Genomic DNA, 24,341 nt, shown 5'->3' with positions numbered 1-24,341 from the left:
AGAAAGACATTTTCAGGAGTCATACAAGAGAATCATTTATTATCAGAGGGGAAAATCTTATTTCTCCATTTCCAACAGACTAAAATGCAAAAAGGAATGTTTTACCTAAAGGTGCGGCTTTGCTTGGTGAAAAATACTCTTATGTTCAATTTAATGCAACAAGATCCTGAAGGATGTCTGGGGGCTGTCAAAAGGCATTCCTAAAAATTGAGCGAGATTACTTAAACCCTTTTTGCACATGCACTGCAAACCTGAAACTATCTCGATATTATAAGGAGGAGCTATATGTGAGAAAGCATATGTCCGAATGTGTTGGACATTAAACTGACTTAACCCTGCTAGCTCCCTGAGCAAAGACCCTGCAATGTCCGGTTGAACCCATGTGTGAATGGAGCAGGTCGGGGAATTCACAGTAAGTGAGCGGTTGTGCTAATGGCATTTCGTTCATAACAGTCGCGTGAAACTGGCAAAACATCCTATGGTGAAGAAGAAGGGCCATTTACACAATGACACCAACAAAAAGGTCTAACTGGAGAGACAGCTAGATTCGGGAACTTCAAACAGAGTATTTCAGGGGAGAGAAGGTGAGAACGTGTCTAACACTGAAAATCTCGCACCTGATTGGTCGGACATTGTCCAGAGTTGGTATGAAAAAACAGCTTGTAAGCGGGACGGTTGAAGAAAAGTAAGACTCTGTTAGAGAGAGAGTTCCCTTGAAGGACATTCTAGCCAAAAACTGCTTTCTTTTTCTAAGACTTAGATAAGAAGATTGATAATACTCTGAAGCGTGAGCGTATTATAGACTTTCTCATATGACTCTCTGCAATGAAGCACATGAGCCAACTTCTTAAAATGTAGAACTATTTCTTAGATTTATTTATTTTTAAATAATAGTAACAGTCAATGTCAGCCAAACTCTAAAGTAATTTGGCACCTTTTACATTCATTAATTTCACCGTTTTCAGGCTGCTCTGACATTACTTACAGCATGAGGACACAGGCACACTGATGGCCAGCACGATCCACACAATGTCCATCCTGCTCAAGCAGATGGTCATGCGGGACGGCGGGGAGTCCACAGTGGGGCCTGAGCTGTTGCCGGGCGTCCAGGGGTCCTGGGTAGTGGCAGGCACCTGCCTATTCAGGAAGTTCCCGCTGGCTGTGGAAAGGGACTCCGAGCTGTTCCCCTGAGTCTCCTCGACTGAGCTGCTGTTGGGGAGCAGCCCTCCGTATGCAGTCACATTCCCCAACCATTGTCCCAGAGGGGCATCGTCTGTGCCGTTACTGTGAACAGCATGACCCCGACCCTCCTCCGTGGTGGTCTCGTTGGCTGCGGTGTGGTTGTTTGGGATGATTGTTGGTTTCTGTGTCTTGAGGCCGAGATCAGTGAACAGCGCTGGAGTGGAAGTGGTGAAAGTTAGCTTCTCAGGTGGACTCTGGACCGGAGTCACAGACACATCCTTCAGCTCTATCACCAGTTCACTTGTGGGGGGCTCGTTCACTCCATGCACCTCCCTCAGGGTGATGGCGTGGTGTGCAGCCAGCTCTGGGGCACCCTGAACACGCTCCCTGAGTTTCAGGCCTAGTGCTGGGTCAGCATTCATCGATGAAGAGGAAAGGGAGGGGCGCTCCACATATGGAACTTGCTGCCGTCCGTTGTCGGTGGGTTCCGCCACACTCAACTTCAGAGGCTTTACGTGATGTGGAGCGAGCGTATCTCCTCTGTCTGATCCGGAGCTGGACACAAGAGTCGGGGGACTTGGAGCTTCCACATCTATATTTGCAACAGCTGTGCTGGGAGATGTAGGGCTGCCACTGCTGCTGGCCTGGTTAGTGCTGACAGTAACTGGGTTATGGACTTCATGTACCCCGGCCAACTTGTGCATGTGGCCTTGGCTTACAATATCAAAGCTCTGACTTTCAGAGTGCACAGTGTTTGGGGTCATATCATGAATGGGAGGGCCGTCATGGGCCAGGCTGGAGGTCTGGGTTGTGTGAAGCAAGGCCAAAGGGTGGAGGGCAACAGTAGGGAGGATGATGTTTGAGGGGTGAGTGCCTCCTTTGGGCGACCATTCCCCACTACTGGAGCCTTCCTGATGCCAGTCCAGGGGGACAGATTTTGGGGGAGAAAGGGGGATGCTGTGAGCGGCTGCCATGGAGACAGAGTCCTGGGATGTCGGGCTGAGGTACAGCTCCTGTGCTGTTGACACCAGTCCTACTAGCAGTGCTAGGAATGCTAGAACACCTGTAGAGAACGAGAGAGAAAGATCGTTATTAGCACGAGATGATGTAAAATATCCCTTTAGTTTCATGAATTATTGGATTAGTCCCCTGTCAGTGTGTTTAGCATGTCCGTCTGTCTTTACGTCCCAGACCTTGCCTCGCAAAGCTAGAAGAGCTGAAGCTGACTGCTCAGGTGTTCAGAGGAGCCTTGTCTCGCATTCATTTTTCTCCTCAGCCTTTAATCTAATGAACCGCTGTGTTTGTCACTCACCTAGTTTCACCGGACGAGTCCTTTAATAACTACATTATTCACTAGAGGGGTTACACTGTGTGTGTACCCATGCATATATACAACTGGGAGGATTTGGTGGCTTTGTTACTCTGCATAAATTCTTGAGTCCATTTTTTACAGAGGTCATAAAAAAAACAAGCAATTATTTTTATTCCGATCTCCAGATAACACGGACAAAAGGTAACTTAGTGGCATATTTCAAACCTTTTCAGTGGAGTTTTAATCGTTTTGTTCATGTTTTGCACTGTGTCTTAATAGATTGTTTGGATAAGTACTTTTTCTGGAACAAATTATCAAGTAAATGTGAAATTGACCCTCTCTTCATGTTCAATACTAAAATTACTAGGATAGAGTTGGTTTTTTTTTGTTTTGTTTTTTTACAGTGAACAGATTCATGTCAGTCATAATGTCAAAACCATCCCAGAGAACCTGACAGATTCACTTTCTTAAGCTCTATCCCATAATGAGGCTGTGTAGTGACAAGCCATTAGCAGCTGCCTGTGGGGAATATTGGTCCTATTGCTATTAGACAGCAAGAAAGTCTTAGAGGGAGGGACATTAAAAGGCTTATTAATTTCCCCTTTGCTCCCTCCCCTCTACCCCTTATTGACACTGTTAAACACAGTAAATGTGACGCCATTAGTGGGACTCCCACCAGGTGATTTCTATGCATCAGTTGAGAACAGAACATGCAGTAACACGAGGCTAATAATCTCTAAATTATGTCCGATTAAGGTTACGCAGCATGTTCTGCCACAGGATGCTGAACTGAAGACGCTGTGAGAATACAAGTTTGCAGGTTATTTTGAGGCACATTTGTAGTAGAAAGATATTTGACATGTATTAAGCATATTTGCAGAACACAAGAGTTATAGATTTCTTAGATTAGAACGTAATCTATAAGCTATTATATATTAAAAAATGAAAATGTGATTTGTTGAACTAGGAAGCGTTTTGTAATATATATTATAATGATCATTTTAATGAATGGATCTGAAAACTTTTCACTGTCCAGTCTTTAAGTCTGACGTAACGCCCTTTTCAAAATACCATTTCTGGGTCAAAATGCTCCGTTGAACAAAACAAACAACAACGACTGATCCTGTGAACCTTCTAACCATCACTTCTGTCTTCAGTGAGACACATTTTCATTGATGGGAAAGTGGTAAAAGAACAATTATTGTTCTGTTCAAACAACGGGGAACACAGCACTGCAGCATTGTAGAGATACAAGGCCTGGACCAGCTTGGACCTGGAAGTAGTACTTTGAAAGGGCGTTAAAGACTTAAAGACCGGATATCTTGTAAGGGGTCCTTGGCTGAAAAAAACCCCGGAACCTTTGGCATAAAAGGCCAAGGCTGTCAATATACTGTATATTTCTCATTTTAACCAAATCCCATGAAAATACCTAAACCAATTAGGTTGTATAAACACTTCCAAACCTGTCTGTGCCACCAGTGCATTCATCCTTACTCAAGCTGTAAAGTTAAAAGGCCCAGTAACTTCCTAGCAGCACTGTAGTTTTTTTTGAAAACTGTACAAAAAACAGGAAGAAATCATTCGTCAGGGACTATTTTCAGCAGTGGCGTTAACTGCGTGTTAATGGCTGGAGGACAGTGTATGTGGGAGTGACTAAAATTAAACTACAGCGTGCGTGATCATGTTAATAAAGAAACGTGACACCCAGTGCAACAGTGATGGATGTGTTTTTAATAGTTTTTTGGACAACAATGGAGCTCTATGGCACTCAATATCAGGCTTACACCTTTTTGGTAGGATCAGTTAATTGTTGATTTATTGACAAAAAGGTGAATGTAGAATATGGCCAGCCTTATTATTTAATAACAGTCACTGAAATAATGCTTAGTCATTCACTAAAGATCCTTTCAAAAGCCATTTAGGGCAATCCATAAATGTCATGACATATATATTATCAACAAAAACCTTATTGAAATATATTTTTGTTATAAAACCCAGCCCTGCCATACAAATTTAGCTGGGTTAATAAGCAGCAGTCTTAAATATGCACACACAGGGCTGGATGGGTATCTTTTAAAAAAAAAAAAGGTGCAGACATGAAATACACAAAGAACATTTTATACATACAGACGTGCAGAGGTGGGGTTCATAAGGTCTTTGCTACAGAGGTTGTGGATGGAGAGAATTAAGGATAATAATTAAGGACGCATTGTTTTGGCATTCATAAACCCGAACAAAAGCTATAGAGTCATAGAGAGCAGACAGCGTCTAAAGCCATCAATGTGACCCAGATGTCGTGGCCATCGTTTAACTCAGTTCAGCTCAGTTCAGCTCAGTAACTATGGAAACCAAGTTTCCATTACCAAGAGGGGTAGAGGAGATGGAGATGGGAGAAGAGGTGAGAAAAGAAATCGGTTGCAGAAAGAAAAAGAGAAAAGACCAATGTCCCAGGCAACAGTTTATATCAGTAATCTTAAATATCTTTGACATAGAAATCTTCTCCATTCTCTTTGTTCACTGGGATTCAAAATACACCGCAGCAGAACCCCAAAGCACTGACTATTTAAGCTGAGCCTCTGAATCATTAATCATATTCCTCCATACTCAATCACACAGACTACCAGGATAGAGGGTCCAGGCCCTGTCTTCCATTAACCAAGCCTGTCACGTCTCTAATCCACGGAGCCCACTCCAGACTCATATCTGAGGAGATAACACACATGGCCATCCTTGATTTATGAATGCTTGTCTCTTCTAAGATGATCCTTTAGACAGGGAATTGGAAAACAGACAAACCCTGGCTATCAAAGCTTAAGCATCTGGGGTATTGTTGATCGTCTGTAATGTGAATAGTGGTCACATTAGGACACATTAAGAGGATTGACATGCTCAAAAGACATTAGGTTTCACAAATTATTCTAAAATGAAAACGGTGCACGGACAAAAACACAATATGAATGAGAGATAAGACTTATCTGAATAACAAATAAAAGCATTATTATAACAAAATCAATAAACAAATATATTAAACACTAACGTTAACAAAAGAAATGTAGAGTACAGTCATTTTATATCTCAATATATATCACAATATAACATGTTCTCAGGTAATTCCATAAATAAATAGTTTAGTATGAAAATATTGAGTATTAGGAACTTTAGTGCGAAATATAATAACTCAAAATATTTCACACTAGAGTTTCTGAAAAACCTGGATTAGAATGTGCTTATTATTATCAATCTAGACAATGTAATTGTGCATCTCAATATAAGATTTTGTTATGATGTGACTCCATTGAAAGATGATAAACTATCAGTTGTAAGAAGTTGTAGGTAAAAAAGATAAAAAAGGCAAATAAGGAGCGAGAATTTTAATGCTGTTGTCGTATCTTCAATCAGTACCCAAACCTGGCTGTCACAACCTGGCAACATGACACTCTTCTACTGCTTCTATTGCTTCTACTGAATAAAACATAACACCCAGACTCCCTTTACAAACTAAGCTGTATCAGAAATGGACTAACTTACTGCTCTGACACACACACAACTAAATAAACAGAAAGCCAGTCTTCTGATTTCAGAAACATGTAGTTTCACCCTGAGCGAATCAACATAGAGATTAATATTCATTTTGGGGCTTTGCAGTTTAATCTCATATTTTATTAAAGACTGCATCATCAAAGATGTTAAAGGGAAGAATCTGCTTTTTAAGTAAGCTTGCACTCACACATCTGACTGCCCATATATTCATTAGTGCCGAGTACATAGTGAAGATAAGAAGCATTCAACACCCTACATGGTTATTTTTCAGTGGAACAAAAATCCCAAACTTTGGAAACTGCAGAATGTTATGAATGTCTAAAAAAATTAAAAATAATATATATATATATATATATATATATATATATATATATATATATATATATATATATATATATATAGCTAATGTTAGTTGTGCAGGGGGATCTTCTCTGATTTTAACCCAAGCTGCTTGTTAATGGTTTTGTCTCAGCTCCCTTGGCTGTAGAGCTAACTCTGTGCACCGTAGTTTGGGTTAGCACTGTTGATGCTAGTGGCTGCATTCACTTTTTTAATGTGTATAATGTTAGCTATCTTGAGCTGACATATCTGTCAAAGTGTGGCATGTGGTACCGGTGTCCTGCAAGTTGCTTTATTTATGTAACAGACATTTTTGTAACCAGCCTTGGAAGCTCTGCAAAGAGTTAGCCAGCTAGCTAAAGGAAGGAAGCAACAAAATGCACAACCAAAAAAGCGCAAAAGAAACATCCATCTTCAACCGCTTGTCCCTAACGGGGTTGCGAGGCAGGGTACACCATGGACAGGACGGCAGTCTATCACAGGGCACAATTAAGAGTCACCAATAAACCTAACACCTGCATGTCTTTGGACTGTGGGAGGATGCTGGAGATCCCGGAGAAAACCCATGCAGACACAGGGAGAACATGCAAACTCCACACAGAAGGGCCCCAAAGCAATTTCAGCCAAAAGCAACTGGACTTGGTTATTTGTCTAGGAAAATTTGTCCTACACAAATGACAAAGTCCAGTTGCTTTTGGCTGAAATTGCTTTGGGGATAACGATGACCTGGACAAATGAGAACATTCACAGGCTCCACACAGAAGGGCCTCAGCCAGCATTTGAACCTGGAACCCTCTTGCCGTGAGGCGACAGTGCTAACCCCCACACCACTGTGTCGCCTAGAACAAAAACACTGGCACCAATGTAACTGAGTGTTTTGGGTTAGCCTTAATGGGAGCATATATATGTTCTCCAGCCCATATCTTCTTAATAGACCTTTCAATGTTCTCAGTGACGTTTTTCTCTTGTCAGATCTTCAATGCAAGTTTCTCTGGGTCAATATGTTATGCACTTTATGTTATATTGCTATTATTATGCGACTGGCTGATGGAGTGAGAGCGTAAGCACGGTGAACGCAGACAGAGAACCCATGCCGACCTACACAAAGACATGCAGCGGGGAAGCAGGCACAGTGGGTGAATTAACTAGAAAAATGATTGAAAAGACCCGAGAAGTGAATTGAGCTTTATGAACATCCCTTATTGAGTTGAAGCACCGGGAAGAACATGAGAAAATTGGATGGCAAAGGGGAAGAATAGCAAGGTCGGACAGGGTGGAAAATGTGCAACGAGGACGCCGAAGGTGTAGAGGGGAGTAAGAGAGGGATGAGTGGATGAGTTATATCAATGATAAGACATGAACAAAGGTAAAAAGGTTCAATTATAAGTTCCAAAAAAAGACACTCAAAGGAAAGAAGGTGTGAGGGAAAGGCGAATATAGGAGGCATTTTTAAAAACATTGTCTTGCTCAGCAACAACTCAGCATGATTTTTTTTACCATTGTGCCTGTTGGCTGCTTTTAGTCTGACAGGATATTTTCTCACAAGCACCACAAAACACCCACAAAAAGAGTCCATTTTCAGTAGTGATGACGCAAAAGAGGAGGCGAACAACAAGGATCCTCAATCTTTGAGACGCAAAACAGCAAAAGTGGTGTGTTAAATTACAACAGGGACACGGAGTTAAAGGTCTTTCTACTCTTCTGAACTGGAGAGCGACACACAGCTCACTCTGTTATCACTCACACAAACCTGTTGCCCTCACTATCTTTATCACCCAGCTGATCACCTCAGAATAGCACATGCTAATATCATGGAGACAAAAAACGTCCAGGTGAAATTAGTGTGAGATTATACCCCCATTTATTTGACTGATGCTGCCTGTTTTTCATTACCTACACTCAGGATATATAGGGGGAGGGGCAATTTATGCAGGAAAACCTGCTGAATTAGGGCTCTTTTGAATGCATAGGAAGCCGGTGACATTCGTTGAAGTCCTCCATTGATGCCATCAGGGACATCAATAAATCATGTTGCAAAGCAGGATCCTGCGCACTGATCCAATGCAGGCTTTGTCCCACCAATCATTCATTATTAGACTCAATGTCAAGGGACAGGGGCCAGAGAGGCTGTCACTGAATCTAAACTTACACTGGAGGTGAAATAAAACAACATCATAACATTTACTCCTGCTGATGAAACTCTGAAACTTCCACTCGTCAGACTCAAGAAGAACCACATTGTTCAGGGGCACTAATCAATCATACTGTAGCACTTAGTGAGGGGTATGCAGGCTATCAGTGCTTATGCACTTGCCCCGGCTGCATGATCAATCCTCCGTGGATGGTGGGATATTTATCTTTCTTTCCAGGGGTCACCTCATGCTACATGAGATGGAGAACGATGTGGCTCGAATGCACAGTGACAATCTGCCTATGAGGCAAGTGCTGGAGCGAGGCCGGTTGTGTCGCATCATCAGTGGGCAGGGCAGCTGGCGGGGACACTATTTGAATTGAGAGCTCTACACAGGAAGCCAAAAATAGGAGCTGCAAATTCATCCATCAATAAAGCTTGTGACGGTTCGTCAGGCTGTACTTCTGAACTGTGACTGCTCTGTCATCTCCCTGCTACAGGCAGCACAACGGGGAATAAAGGGAGAAGTGTATGTATAGGGAGCAAAATAACAGCCAGTGATACTCTGGCCAAGGTCACATGATACAAAACACACAAGAAAGATTAAATACATGACAATATTTCATAATGATGTGCTGTACTTTACTTACATTAATGTTCTTTATCTGTTGTTGCGCCACATGCGTATAAATTACTTTCAGAACTGTTTCAATTTTAATCTTATATTCTTCTGTAGTCCTGAGACTAAAAAAATATAAGATTGAAGATTATTTGACATTCTTCTACTCCATGGACTGCAAATAAAAAAAAATAGCATTTTAGCATTTTTTTAAATGTTCATTCATATGCACTGCCCCTGTGGAAAAAAAACAACCACAAAACCAAATAGATTTAATATTTGATTGCAGTTATTTAGAGGGTAATGTCCATGTTCAAGTCATGGGATGAAAGACACAACCAATAGTTCAGTAAGAACCTGGATCATCTGTACTTAACAGGACTTTTAATGGGAATGATTCTTTTCTCAACTGTTATTTATTTTACAAGACATGTCCAACACTGTGAACATCTGGTCCCATGTGTTTTTGTAATGAGCTGAATCTGCCAGCAGAACAGGTATCATCAAGCCCTAAAAAATCATCTGAACAAAAGCTGAAATGTGAATCTTTTAGTGTTCAGACTCCCCACCTAGAAGCAAAGTGAGGCTTGTTCTAAAGAGTTACGCTACCTTGAAGGTATCTTGTTTTATGGACAATTTTGGTAACTCGTTATCCCAAGTAAATGGAGGTTTTGTACCACCAAGGACAGGTTAAGTAGTAGCTCACTGAATTTAGCGCCATCATTTTCAGGGGCATCAGTGCTCTTATTTGTTCACATTGTTTTTACCTGTAAGCATTAACAGAAAAAAAATCTAAAATGATTAATTATAATTGTTCATTTACAGTTTCTGAACATTTTATCACCCAGCATGAAAGACTATATGTTAAAGTGAAGACCATGTGATCAAAACAGTTCTATAAAAAGTGTAATTTCTCCAGTTAAGGTTTTTAAATGGATCTGCCTGATCTATGAACATAGACTGTTCATAAACCCGCCACCTCCTTGTTAGCAGTCAGGACACAGGGGGAACTGAGCTCCTTCTCACTTATCTAGTTTGTACTTATTTTATTTCAATCTGCTGCTAAACTGCACGCTGCGTATTGTTGTATATTGTATATACCTACGCTTAACCACGACGTCTGTTGCACTCTGTCACACTTGGTTCATTGCTTGATTTATCTGACGTTAGCTTTTTTTTGATTTGATTTATGTTTATGCTTATTGTTACTCTGATCCTTTTCCGCCTTTGTATCGAAACTGTTGCACAATAATTTCCCTCGGGATAAATAAAGCTTCTTGAATCTTGAATTGAATCTTGAATTGAAGTACACCTCAAATAATTTTTCCCAAAGATGCTTTCTGTCACTTTAGGTAGTTCTGCTCATGCTCATGTATGTTCAAGTGTTCCTTTTTCTAATGAGTTTGGTTTAAATTAGCTATTTGATGCTATGAAACGGGATGAAATGTCATTATTGACAGCTGTGATCGACTAACGCTAACGGTCGGGCGCATGTATGGGCCAGACACCTATGCAGATTCAGGCCTGAAAATTTATTACAATAACTACAAGTATCTGGGATATTCTTGCTTCACTTTTGTACAGTGGGAGGAAGTAGAGACGTGTCGTCCATCTTTATATACAGTCTCTGCCTAAGACACTAGACCAACGGTGCTTGAATAATAAATATACACCCACACAGTAGTGTCTAAAGAGACAGACCATTTGCCTGCACTCTTACTGCAAGTTATTCTGCATAAAGCCATTAGATGTAAATGTACAAGAACTAAAAGGAATCACTGTATGTCCACCTGTTATCTAATAGGATATAAACATGCATTACCGTTGCTTTGTAAGCCCCAGGGCATTGGACCATAACCAATAATTAAGGAAGTCCTCCTCACAACCTAGCCGGCCCTCCACGGATCACATTTAGCCTCGTATATGCTAATCACAACCACTCTACAGCAACGGACAAACCACCCTGGGATCCCCCCAAATCCCTCAGGGCAAATGGAGAAGGCTTTATCTACAGTGCTCATCAGAATACCAATGAGCCTTTATCACATCACACCGGCACACACACACCGCAGCTCCACTCGCCTAATACAAAATGAATTCATATCTCACTTTCGAGGATAAAGGCTGACAGACCCAAATCAAAGTAATCATAAGCCTTAAATGGGGGAGTTCTTTGAAGGTGTCCAACACTTTTATTTTAAGCTTTGATGTGCCGTCAGAGCGAGCCACAGAAACAGATCAGATCCATCAGCTTCAGGCAGACAGAACCTTTTATCAGCAGGCCGACAGGAGAACTGTCTGACTAACTGCTGGCAAGATTGGATTATCACCCTTGAACAGAGCGCCATCGGCTCGGACTCACTTCACTGGACACTACCTACTGTACTACTGCAGTACTATTAGCACTACCTGAGTACCAATACTACCATCAGTGCTACTACAGCAGTATGACTGCCTGACAGTTAACACTAACTTCATAAACGCAAACACAGATCCTTCTGGGATTCATCCTCATGTAGAGGAGTATACATGTCCTGGGCGTATAAATAGAGTGTCATCTTCACAGTAGCACAAACAGACAAATTCCTTTGGTTTGCTCCTGGGTGTGTTCGTCTACCATTTAAGTCCCGCGGGTGGAAACAGACAGATAGGGCACATCCTGTGGACCGCTGGAACCGTCCTGGTGGAGGAGGACTTCTGGATGGGCGGATCGGCGAAGAGGCGGAGCAGGGAGGGGGCACTACAGATGTGAGCCCTGAGATAAGAGGGGAAAGCTTCCGTAACAGGATAATGGCTTCCTGTTTGAATGCTCCGCAAATTGTTTTTCGGGCTACGGCGGCTTTGAACAGAGACGAGTTTATCTGAGAATCAGGCGGAGGGAGAATGCGAAAACAAGAACAACAAAGACTCCTTGTGCTGTTTACTGGGAAAATGATTTAGCTACTGTGACAGCGGCAAAGGAGCTAACAGGAAGGACAAATGCTAAACAGGAAGCTGTCTGGAATCTGGGAGAACACCGAATTGCAGGCCTGAAGTTAAATAACTGCATTACAATTACAGACACTGTCAATGTTTTCCACTCACAGATGGTTTTTTTAACTGTCGTTGGTCACTTTAAAATTACAAACTGTTGCAACAATTTTAGTTTAGTCATATGAGACGAGACAATGTCAGAAGTCATACACACTTAACAACAACTGGTCTTGCAAGAAGCTGGCTTCAAAACACTTTTTGCAAGTGAGGTGCCTTACTTTTCGGGCTGTCATCACAAAGGCCGCATAAGACACTGACAGAAAAGGCAGAAGAACAAAAAAACAACAGGAAAACTCTTCCTGCTCTGACAACTGTCATGATGCGGGATCATCCATCTTAATTCTCTTCTATCTGCTCTTCTCTTGCCTGTAGCCTAAGGATGTTAAGGCACATCTGTCTCCTGCAGATGGCTGGTACAGAGAGAGAAATGAGAAATGTCTCTCTATAGCACAGAAACAGAGATCTCAGGTGGGCCTTTCTGCTGCTTTCTGCACACCGGAAAGAGGCAACCCTGATGGAAGTGTAATGTGCCCGAGGAAACTCAAGCCTCACTTGGATCTCCAACTGCACAGCAAAAGAGAGCACTATGCTTTAAAAGAGAGAAAGTGACTGGCTCTGAAATATGGTCTCAATATAAAGTCTATACGAAGCTAGTCCGCAACTACGCCTCATGACTTCCCTCCTTTTAGATTAAACCGCTGCAATGTGAACTCGCTCCACCTTTGTTACAGCTTAAAGCACTTCGCTCAAAGCAGTCCAGTCAGAGTTTATCACTTCTGAGGGAGATAGGCAGAATTGGTCAGGCAGCCTTTGGCTCCGCTGCCCTGAGGCGGAGTTTGGGGGTGCATACCAGATATCATCAGCCTGTTTAGCTAACCGCCCAGGAGCCTGGTGGGTCCCAGTCTGACCTCCTCCATGCTCCATATTCATGTGACATTCTGCACTGGTAGCCTGCCAGAGCTGTGGACAGAGCCTTGATCCTGTCCTCTGAATTTTAAAGCAGCACAGACTCCAACTATAACAAGATCTAAGGGGATACAGAAATGTATATACAGTATCTGATATCAACAATTCAAAGGCCCCATATGGTAATTGTGAGATTTCTCTTTTGAGTCTTTTTTGATTATAAAGCCGGCCGAGGTGCTGTAAAAATACAGGGAAAGTATCAAAACTCCCAATTGACAGAAATGCACACAGCCCGTTTTTAGAAAATGTGAAAACTTTTAACGAGCCGTCAGGACTCCTGTACCGTTGTGATGTCACAACTATATATATTATAGTAGGTAGGAAAGTGCTGCTTCATTCCCCCGCTGCAATGATAGTTAAGAGATGCAAGTAGACCCAGAAACACTGACCAATCAGAGCAGACTGGGCTTTTTGAGAAGGGGGTCTTACAGAGACAGGCGCTAAAACGAAGCATTTCAGGGTGAATACAGGTTTATTCAGACAGACTGTATGAGAAAAATAATGTGTTTTTTAAACATTAAAGCATGTTAACATGTTCTAGTATGAATCTGAAAATGAGCTTAATATGGCACCTTTAACTTTCCCTGAAGAATTCATCAGAGTCTCCAGCAATTCATTTCTATGCACGACAAACCACCAAGAGAACGCAGCCCCCCGGTTGCACATCCAGGACACCCTGTTCATGCCCTCGTCCCCCCTTGGGTCTACTCACTCAGCAGCTGGCAGCGCAGGACCTGCAGGCTTGTCTTCATGGTATCATGTGATCCGGTTCCTCCTCCACAGTGCTCATGGTTCTCTAGTGTTAAAAGACACACAGAGAGAGACAAACAAGAAAGAGAGTTAAAAAGAAAATCAGCGCTCAGGTAACAAAATCACATTCAAGTCATGGTCAAGTATCAGTGTGATATACTGTGATTATGTTTAAGTAGAGTACACATTGAAAAGTAAGAAAGGATTTCAGATAAGATTGTGCAGCTTAACCTTGACTGTTTTCCGGGAGTCATTACAAGAATTAAACAGTTACACCTCTCACAGCGGATAAGAATATGAATTACACCCTTACACAACGCACATTTCACAATAAAAGACAAAGAAGTAGATGTGCAGTGGTGGTGGTCAGACTCAGCTGCTAGGCTTCAAATCAGCATTGGCATCCTGCGCTGGTCAGTAAAACCAATTATGGAGCATTAAACATTGACCAGTAAGCCTTGTACTGAGACAGCCAAGTGCCCAAGGGTGTTCTTTAGGAGAATGACTCACTGATAGCCTTCTGTTGTAAATGAAAGAAAACACACACACACACACACACACACACACACACACACACACACACACACACACACACACACACACACACACACACACACACACACACACACACACACACACACACACACACACACACACACACACACACACACACACACACACACACACACACACACACACACACACACACACACACACACACACACACACACACACACACGAGTGACTCCATGTGTTCTCGCCTCCCTTTATGGAAATGCCCTTGAGCAACACATGAGCCCAAACCAGTCACTCGCACAATCCACATAAACAGACACATTTCCAAAGAAGTGTATTCAAACATATATATACACACACACACACACACACACACACACACACACACACACACACACACACACAGCACCCTTCACCCCTACCTGCATGAATAATCTGTTGTGAGTGTGACATGTGAAATTGGATTAGTGAAGAAGGAGAAGGAGAGGTCTGGTATCAGGCAACCTGTGCTTCTGTGGGAGATGACGACAACAGTGCAGGGTACTAGGGTGCTGATCCTTTCATAAGGACTTATTTCTCATAAATGGAGCCCCTCTCTGAGGATACAACACACTACGTCTGCGTCATCCTGTTTATATTGCTGCCATTGTGGCAGCCTTTCAATGCTTTTAAGCCATGTGAAGCAATAAATCAATTTATTTGGAAATGTTTTTTTTTTTATTTGTTTGAATAAAGGTGTAGAGGTAACATGTCCAAGCAAAAGGAGGAAAATGTTGAACTGCTTGGGCCCAATGAACCCCTTAGTCTATGCTCACCACTGGAGAGGGCATCCACCCGTCATTCAAAGCTAGCACCCCGTACGGTGTCTGGGCCACTGGGCACAGACATGTGAGAGGCCCCCCCCACTCTGTCCGCGTAGGAACAAGACACCCACATTCAAATAGTCTACGTTTAGTTATTTTGTAGCAATTTTGGGTTTCTTTGTGGTCATTGCACACTTATTTCAAGACTTTGTTCTATGTTGTCGTTTTGTTTCTCCTTATTCCCAATATATGCCCACTTTTAATGGTTTTGCATCTCTGTGGTGGTTTTACTTCTATTTTTAGACATTTTTAGTTTCTATGTCGTCGTTTTGTTTCTCTCTTTGGTCATCTATTTTTAATCATTTTGCATGTCTATCATCATCTATGTCTCTAGTGGTTGTTTTGTGGCTATTTTCAGTCATTTAGCACCTCTTTGTGGTCGTTTTGCATCCTTATAGTCATTTTTTGTTTCTTTGTAGTCATTTTTGGTCATTTTGTGTATACTTCTGGTCATTAAGCATCTCTTTGTGATCTTTTTTTTTTGTCCAGCAACCTTTTAAGAGTCAGGGCCCCTTGGCCTGTGCCCTGTAGGCCCGTTCAGTAATCCATCCATGCGTACTGTTACCATGAACGGGGAAATTAGCTATAGAGACCACAATATCTATTCATCTATCTTAGCAATTGGTTGCTTATGAGTAATGCCAGTTGCACAACACAAAATGACCAGAAACGGTAATGCATTTCTGGTGTTTGTCTCTTAACGAGAGAAAATCAAAAGCATGAAATAATGGCCACAGCACTGTACCAAATAACAATTTAGAAAAACACTTCTCTATGTCTCCGCCTGGCTCCACTCTTCTATTATCACAGAGAAATAAAGGATAAGATGAATGAAAGCAATAATGTAACACAAGCAACTAAACCGGTTATCAAGGCACACTTATATATGACGAATGCACAGAATTTAGTTTCATGCGTTTAGAAAATGAGACTGGAGATGCTCGCTGCTTCCCCGCTCGTAACGCACAGCTTTTACTATAATAGCGTGGGTTCAGACTCAATATAGTGCGAGCAATTGCAAAAGTTGAGGCATGCGGGAATACAGCAGTAACAGCAGAAAATGAATTTCTTTCAGCTTTACATCTGAAGAAATGACAGTAGCTGCAAGCATCCCAAACCCATCATTGCAGTCACCATAACGCTGCAGTGATAGCAGCTCCATCGCAGTTTTTCTGTGCTTTAATTTTCTTTCCGTCATGTTCCTGGTCTAATGAGCTCAATGGCAGGGTGTGAAGAGAGCAGCTGAGCCTCTCAATGGTGATTACACCTCATCAGCGCTGCCAGGCCAGCTCAGCCTCATAGACACGCTCTTTAATTTGCAGGGCACGAGGGGTGAGGCTAGGGTGAGGTGGGTGGGGGAGAGTTGACATAGTGGCAGGAAGTGTTTGATTTATACTTATCACAGAGCAGAGCAAGGTTTTTTGCTAAGAAAGGAGGATAAGCTGCACGGACAAAAGACAGGCTGCTTGGGCCTCCAGCTGGGGAGCTGAATCATAGTTCAGCTCTGTGTACACGTGCAGGTAAAAGATAATATGAGATGACAGTCAGGGTCGCAGCATGACCAAAATCTCAGACAGGATGAGAGGTTCACTGGCAGCTGCTGGCAGTTTCGTTACCGGATCCAAACCTGGATTCAGTTCTACCTCCGACTTGTTTGTAGATGGACAGCCGGTGATGGATCACATCCTTGTTGCTGCACAAGGGATTCCTACTGGCTGAATGGAGGTCCTGCAGGCCTGTTCACACAGACGTTCCTACTGCATCACAAAATGCAAACCCCTCATTCATTGCAATGTGACCACTCTGTGTACACATAGAAATTAAGCCAGACTCTACTGCTAAAATACTTTAATCAACCTCTCTGCTATGCTTTTAACCTCAACGGGGTATTTCCAAGCGGCAACCTCCGGGTCTGGAAAATGACATGCCAAAAACAGCAGTTCGTCCAAGGACTACTTAAGGCTGGCTCCCAAAGCAAATCGATCCCCATAGACCCCATGTTAAAACGACCAACTGTACAGCAAAAATTAACATTATAGGCTGGAACAAAAAGGTGATTTTGGTAGCTAATTTTCATGGGAATACATCAACTGTACAGGGTGTTTTTTTCTATAACTCGTCCATTTAAATTATATTAAGGTTAAAGGTCTTAATAATCAAGGGTGTGCTGCTTTGAGTGACAGCTGGGTGCCCTCACAGGTGCCTAGCATAAACTGTTTGATTAATTTTGACCCGCCCTAATGTCAGCAGTGATGAGGAATTGTTTATTCCAACTAGGGCTGAGAGATACAGGGAAAATCATATTTCACAATATTTTTGACCAAATAGCTCGGTCCCGATATTAACAGGATATTGTAGCACAGTCTGATAAATTCAGAAAATGACATCACTTCACTGTAATGCAACACCAAGAAACACTTGGGTCGCATTACCATTTCCAAAATCTGAGACAATATCCAATCTCGTATCAATATAATATTGATATATTGCCAAGCCCTTATTGCAAATTAGAATGAAAATATGGAAACATTTAAATCCGCTTGGCCTTCACCCCCCTCCCCCCCAAAAAGGAAAATTTAAAAGGATGAAAAGTGATTACATTTCTGAAACATTTTAGGACACACACCTGCTTTAAGAATAATAGATCAGATCTAAAAATGCATCACACTGACACAGCTTTTCTCCTGATTTACATCATGAGTTTAGCACTTTATACATAGCAGCTTAGCTTCCTACTGGAGAGAGGGGGGGAAAGTTGCATGGCAACTGACATGCATACAGACGACAGCCATCACCATAGCAACCCTAATAGTAAATCATATTCAAATTCATTCACAAGGACATTTTGGGGCTCCAACTGAATCAGTAAAAAATAAAAAAAAGAAGATTTGGAATTACAGAAATTCCCACTCACCACGGGCAGAGTGAGAAATCCAGTTACAATCTACTTTTCTCTGGGTTCAGGCTTTGTGTGATTGCGGTCCTGCTGACAGGACCTGGTCCCCAAAGGTCCCAGACTGCAGCTCTGAATAGTGTGTCTGGAGGGGTGCAGACTAGAGGCCAAAGCCAAGGTCACCCGAGACGTCACAATGAAATAAGCCTGTCGCTCTGACTCTCTGTGGCCACGGACCGCAGGGATAACAATGCTTTTAATTTTGGACTTCCCTCTTTTCTGCGGTTATGTATAGGAGCCGTGGCAGCAGGCTGGCTGCTTGCCCAAAGTGGCTGCAGCCTGAGAGCTTTTCCATCACGAGAGAGGAGGAGGAGGAGGGAAGGGAAGTGTGGGAGGCAACGACGACAGAGTGAACTACGGTGTTGTGCTCTCATCGTCAACAGATAACTGGACCTCCAATCACAACTGATGCTTTTTTTCCTCCTCCTCTTCTTCCTCTTCTTCTTCTTCTTCTTTTCAAGCTTTGGTTTATCTCTTTGTCTGAAGACAGACGTACAGAATAAACAGATGTGAAGTGTGAAAGCTGCGGCTCTGAAGTAATTGGACAGCATGCAGAGAAAAAGATGACGCAAAGTCCAAGATAATCGTCTTTCAGCATTTACAGGTGACTTACAGTGAGGTCATATCAAAATCTGGTTACATCAGTGCTGAATTGCATCAAAGCCCACACTTGATGTGATCTAAGCTCAGTTTCAAGCTGTGTGAAACCAACTTCCCTCAGCCCTGCCCTTCCTCAGTGACCCAGGGGACGTGCTCACACAGAGGGTGCCCATTTTTCCTTTGATGTGGTTTTACCCTTTGACGGGAATCAGCAAACAGTTCCTGATCGGTTTCTGCAGTCTTGCTCTGTCTGTGTGTTTCTTCCCAAACCAGCGGAGATTGTGGCTGTTATCCAGGAGTAAAGCTGTACTTCAGGAGGGTGTTGATGCCATCTCGGTGACCTTGCAAAACAACCAACTGCTTGGCATTGACCATGTGAGACTGTGGCTTATTGTGTAACGGGGAAGCTGATTACTGATTACAGCTGTGAACAATTCTGTTATGAAACCATTTTTTTGTCAGTGGGAGGGTTAAAAAGCAGTGCCAGTGACTCAGTGAGACTCTGGGGCTTTGATAACTTAATTGTCCAGCCAGGATACACACAACAATTGAATGATTACAAGTATTGATTCCATGCAACAACAGGCCTAAATTAAATGCAAGCAGCAAGAACTACAAAGCAGGCTTCCAGGGAGCTTTCGAATCTCTCCATCCCCGAAGACGGCCACTTGCTGAGTCACTGTCGTGAGTAGAATGCGTGGCCCCTCATGGTAAGACCTGGCAGGATGAGTTGCTAGGTGCTGTGTCATGAAGGCTGGCAGAGGATGTGAGGGTTATCAATCAGCACCATCACTCCCCTCCAGGCTCTGCCCGGATACAGGTACAGCGACACACCAGCCATTAAAAGAACATTAGGCTCCCAGGATGCCGTTCACACTGAAGTAGCACCGGAGGAGACACTTCACCCTCCCTGCTCCAACCAGTCACGACTATACTTCATTTGGTTACACCGAAGAAGGAAAGGTAAAAAACATTCCATTGTGCATGTAAGTCAACATATTAGCAAAATATTGTTTCTTTAAAAATTTAAGAGCTCAAGAAAGTGTGTGTAGTGCTTTTACCACTGATGGAATCATTACAGGTGAACCAAAATGAGGTGCCGGGCAACCTCAGAGGAAAAAAAGAGCATATTTGACTTTTATCTACTGTCATATCATCCCTAAAAGTGCTGTAAATGTCACAAATCCAAACTGAGTACAGATGCCAGCCTACGTGAAGTAGCAAGATACATGCTTTGTAGGTGGCATTAAGAATGGAGACGGCATCCTCTTATAATAACATAAAAAAATAGAAGATAGAGGCATAAATAGTGTGACTAGTGTGGTCGAGATCGATGCACGAGTTGTTATAGGTCGACCTGCAGATATATAAACTTTATACACACTATATAAACTTTGACCAGCATGAAAAATGTTGGGCTAACGTTTTCTGTATCAAGTGAAATGATGTTGGCAGGATGGACTAAATAGTGAAGTGAAACAAAATGGCAACTCAGTCTGAATATTATATGTGGGCTAAATGGCTTCATGGACAACAATGCTATTTTAAAGCAGAGTTCAGTTAACCAACAACTGCTTTAGGCACATAAAGCATCTACAGACAAATCTCCAGGTATGAAACGGTTAACTTCAACAAGAAAAACGCCTCCAGGTCTATGTCCATACGTCTCACAAATGCCAGCATCATGCTTGTACAGATAGATTTAATGTGCTCAGTGAACAAGCTGTCAGCTCACATCCATGTCTTGGCTATAGTCCGCCAGTTAACATATTCCATATGTCAGTGCTGCGAAAGCAGGACAGTGAGGCATTAAAGATGATACGCTTGTCAATAGTCATTAATGTAGAAACCACAGAGAACAAAAAAGGACCCAAACATACTTCTCTGAGTGTGTTAGTCGCCGTATTAGTGTTTCTGTATCTTACTTTGAAGCCCTCTATCCTTGTCTTCATACATGCCAAAAGCACAGAATCTAAGCTTCACTCTCACATCACATCAACAACAAAGAAACCAGCTGCAGTTCTCGCAGGATGAATGAATCTCTAACTTGTTCAGTGGAGAACTCCCACTCAGGAAGAGCAGAGCACCTGTGCTCAGGGGCAACCGAGGAGGAGTAGAACAGCATCACCGGCCTTTTCATTACTCAGCGCACTCACACACAGCCAGGACCAATGACCAAAGCTATTCATCAGAGGAATCATGGCTAAAGCCCCACCTATGGGTGTGTGAACACATGTGAGACACAGACAGAGAGAAAGATGGAAGCCACCCATTTGTACGGCTACAACAGAGTCCATTAACAAGAAGAACGTTTTACAGCATTAGTTTTCCTGTCCCTTTTGGAGCAGGTCTAAGTGTCAACATGTCAGAACAAATCTTAGGTTCTCTCGGACCAGTCCATCTCAAGTCATAAGCAAAGTGCATGTCAGAAATCGAGGCTTTTGCTTTTAAGTTTCAAGCCGTAAGTACGTCTCACAGCTGTCAAGGTCAAGGCAAGTCCTTCAAGAGTCATGTCTAAACTAAGTCCCATCCAAACTATGTCTTGAGTAGTCATTTTTGTGACATCAGACCAGAATCTAAGCCCCAAGTCTCAAGTATTTAAATACAATTAAAACTCAAGTCTTCAAGCAAATCATGTCTCAAATCCTCATTTTGTTGACTTAAGTCTGACCAGAGTCTCAAGTCAAGTCCTTAAGGAGTCAGGCCTGAAGTGATCAAGTTTTAATTCAAGTCTCCCAGGAGTCAGCTCAAACCCAAGTCTTATGTCTCTAGTCTTAAGTAAGTCAAGTCTTACAGTAGTCCAGTCCCAGTCATGTATTTTTGTGACTTAAGTCTCACTTGAGTCCAAGTCTTGTGTCTCAGGTCAACAGTATTCAACTCTTATAAATGTGTTTTTGTCACAATTCAGTTGAATCTCAAAACTTCAGGGTCTCAAGTGCAAGTCAAGTCTCAAGTCCTCATTTTGTTCAATCAAGTCTTATCCTGAGTCCAAGACTCGTTGTTATTGAGTCTCAATTTGAGTCTTCAGGTTGTCAAGTTTCACTAGAGTCTCAAACCTTTAGGGAGTCAAATCTCTCAGCGATCCAGTGCAGTCTCGAGTCCTCATTTTGAGTCAAGGCTCAAGAAGTTTTATTTTTTTATAGTGTAAGAGAAGGTGTCAGACTCACTGTATCACAAGAGGCAGTCATTAAAACCGAGAGAAGGCCAGACTGTCTGACAGATTCAGCAGGGGATTGAATCAGAGTGAGACAGGTAACAGAGCCCCAGGACAGACTTGTTATATTACCGGAAAGAGGACACCACAGGCTGAATATCAAGCACTTGGAATGATTGAAGGAGGAGGGCTGTGTTGAAGCCAGACCTGACACGCCAACAGCACACAAGAAGAAACGTTATTGGTGAGGTACCCTGTGGTTCAGAAATCACCCACAGTAAAGGTATAGAAGATACAAATCTATCAACTTACAAAAGCCTCATTTGACACATTTGAAGAAAGGGAGTGGGCGATTACGGGAAGAGTGCAAAATCAGCTAAAATAGAAAAATTCAAGTTGAGAGACAACAGAGTTGACCGCGTTCCAGAGTGAAGTTGGAAAACCATGATATTTAATGGGTTAGCCAGGTTAGCGTACCAGCTGATAACAATGCATTATGTGTTTACAAAAACTGTAGCAACATGTCCACAGATAGAAGATGGACAGCACTGTGTGTATGATCATTAAGTTAGACACAAATAAGTCAGAAGTGCTAATAAACAGTGTATCCCTGCAGCTTTAACTGTTGTTGGTGGTGGGTGCCGCCATGTTGGATTTTGAGGTTGGTAGAAATCTCCGACCTCAGAAATTTGCACTTCTGAGATCAAGTGGAAAACAGCAATAGAAACATGCAAGAATGAGTTAGCATTGTTGCAGTGTTGCCAACTCCTCAGTAAGGGAAGTAGCTATTGGCTGTCCTAAAAGTTGCTAGAAGTAGCTACTATGTTACTCCGGTCTACTATGTTACTCCGGTCTGTTGCACTACTCCACTTACTTATTTATTCTGTTACTATGTTCTTACTGGTCTACTTGATTCTGTTAGTTATGTTAATTTATGGTATTAATGCACTACTCCACTTTATTCTGTCCATCAGGTCTTATATTGTATCCATCACAGCACTATGGTCACTTTATTCTTCAGTATTCATCTGGTTACACAGAGCTAGCATATATTTAAACTGCTGTTTTCCTGCCATGCACCACTATCACTTTATTATTTAGTATCTGCACATACTCTATTACTGCACTATAGTTCTGTTTACGTCTGCTCATTACACACATGTATCATGTCTGACCTCATCTGAACCTGATCACTGTCCACTTACATCCTTCTGCACTACAGTTCTGTTCATACCTGTTTCAACAGTCTACTGCATGTTTACATTGTTTACATCATATACACCCGTTCACATGTCTGCTTACATCTGATACACGCATGTCTTTCTACATCTCACGCCGACGATGTTCTCCGTATCTAACCTGTACTAACACACTAACATCCTGACACTTATTCTACCTGTACTAACACACTAACATCCTGACACTTATTCTAACCTGTACTAACACACTAACATCCTGACACTTATTCTAACCTGTACTAACACACTAACATCCTGACACTTATTCTACCTGTACTAACACACTAACATCCTGACACTTATTCTACCTGTACTAACACACTAACATCCTGACACTTATTCTACCTGCACTAACACACTAACATCCTGACACTTATTCTTCTTTTACACTTTATTCTTGTTGTTAGGTTAAAATGTTTTGTATAGTTGCACTGTCGTTATTTGCTGCTCTGTGTGCCCTGAATTGCCCCCCGGGGACAAATGAAGTTTCTTGAATTGAATTGAATTAAATGATGTCCTCGCCTAATTTGCATAATTGGCCAATTGCATGCAATTTTTAAAAGAAAAATAACTTTATGGCTAATTCTTTGTCTAGACCCACATTACATAAATAGATGTTGTCCTGTATTGTTATATGTCCGAATATCAAATTTAATCAAAAGACTTGTGTTAAAGTTATGTTATTTACATCTCGCTCTGTAAGCCAGGGCAGGATCAGCATGCACGATTCATTTGCAGCCTGGATGCGGAAGGGTGAGGGTCTCTTCTCTGCTGGCTGCAGCTTGGACTGCTGCGCGATGCTACTGTGAGACAGACCACCCTTGGGTGCTTTGGGACAGGGGAGGGGATCATGCCAGCCTCCACTATTAATAGAGGACAGTAACCTCAGAGCGTAGGTGCTTTCACGGCAGAGTCTCCAAACACCACAAAAGTCTCCAAAAACACCAGAAAAAGTCCCTAGATTTGTCGCTAGTCGCTTTTGACAAAAAAAGGTCGCCTAGAGGATTTGGAAAGTCGCAGAGTCTAAAAGTCAATGGTTTTAACGGGTATTTCGTTCGATGCCTGAAATAAGGTCTGTTGTTAACACAAGTTTAAGAAATGATCCCGTTTTGTCCTACAACATAAAATACATCAGTAGATAGCCT

General features: G+C 42.2%; 1 protein-coding gene across 1 annotated transcript in view; it reads right to left on the bottom strand.

Moving 5' to 3' along the window:
- The window catches only part of tmem108 (transmembrane protein 108), a 46,621-nt gene that overhangs the window by 1,643 nt on the left and 20,637 nt on the right, over positions 1–24,341 (bottom strand). The window contains exons 2-3 of the mRNA XM_083936059.1: positions 13,835–13,918; positions 986–2,245 (exon numbers count right to left, since the gene is read on the bottom strand). Of these exons, the coding sequence (XP_083792185.1) occupies positions 986–2,245; positions 13,835–13,874 (1,300 nt within the window). The 5' untranslated portion in view covers positions 13,875–13,918. The remainder of the gene's footprint in view (positions 1–985; positions 2,246–13,834; positions 13,919–24,341) is intronic.

This window comes from Echiichthys vipera, assembly GCF_963691815.1.
Source record: "Echiichthys vipera genome assembly, chromosome: 21".
NCBI lineage: Eukaryota > Metazoa > Chordata > Actinopteri > Perciformes > Trachinidae > Echiichthys > Echiichthys vipera.
Note: the sequence above shows the minus strand (reverse complement) of the source record. Positions and strands in the feature narration are given on the sequence as shown.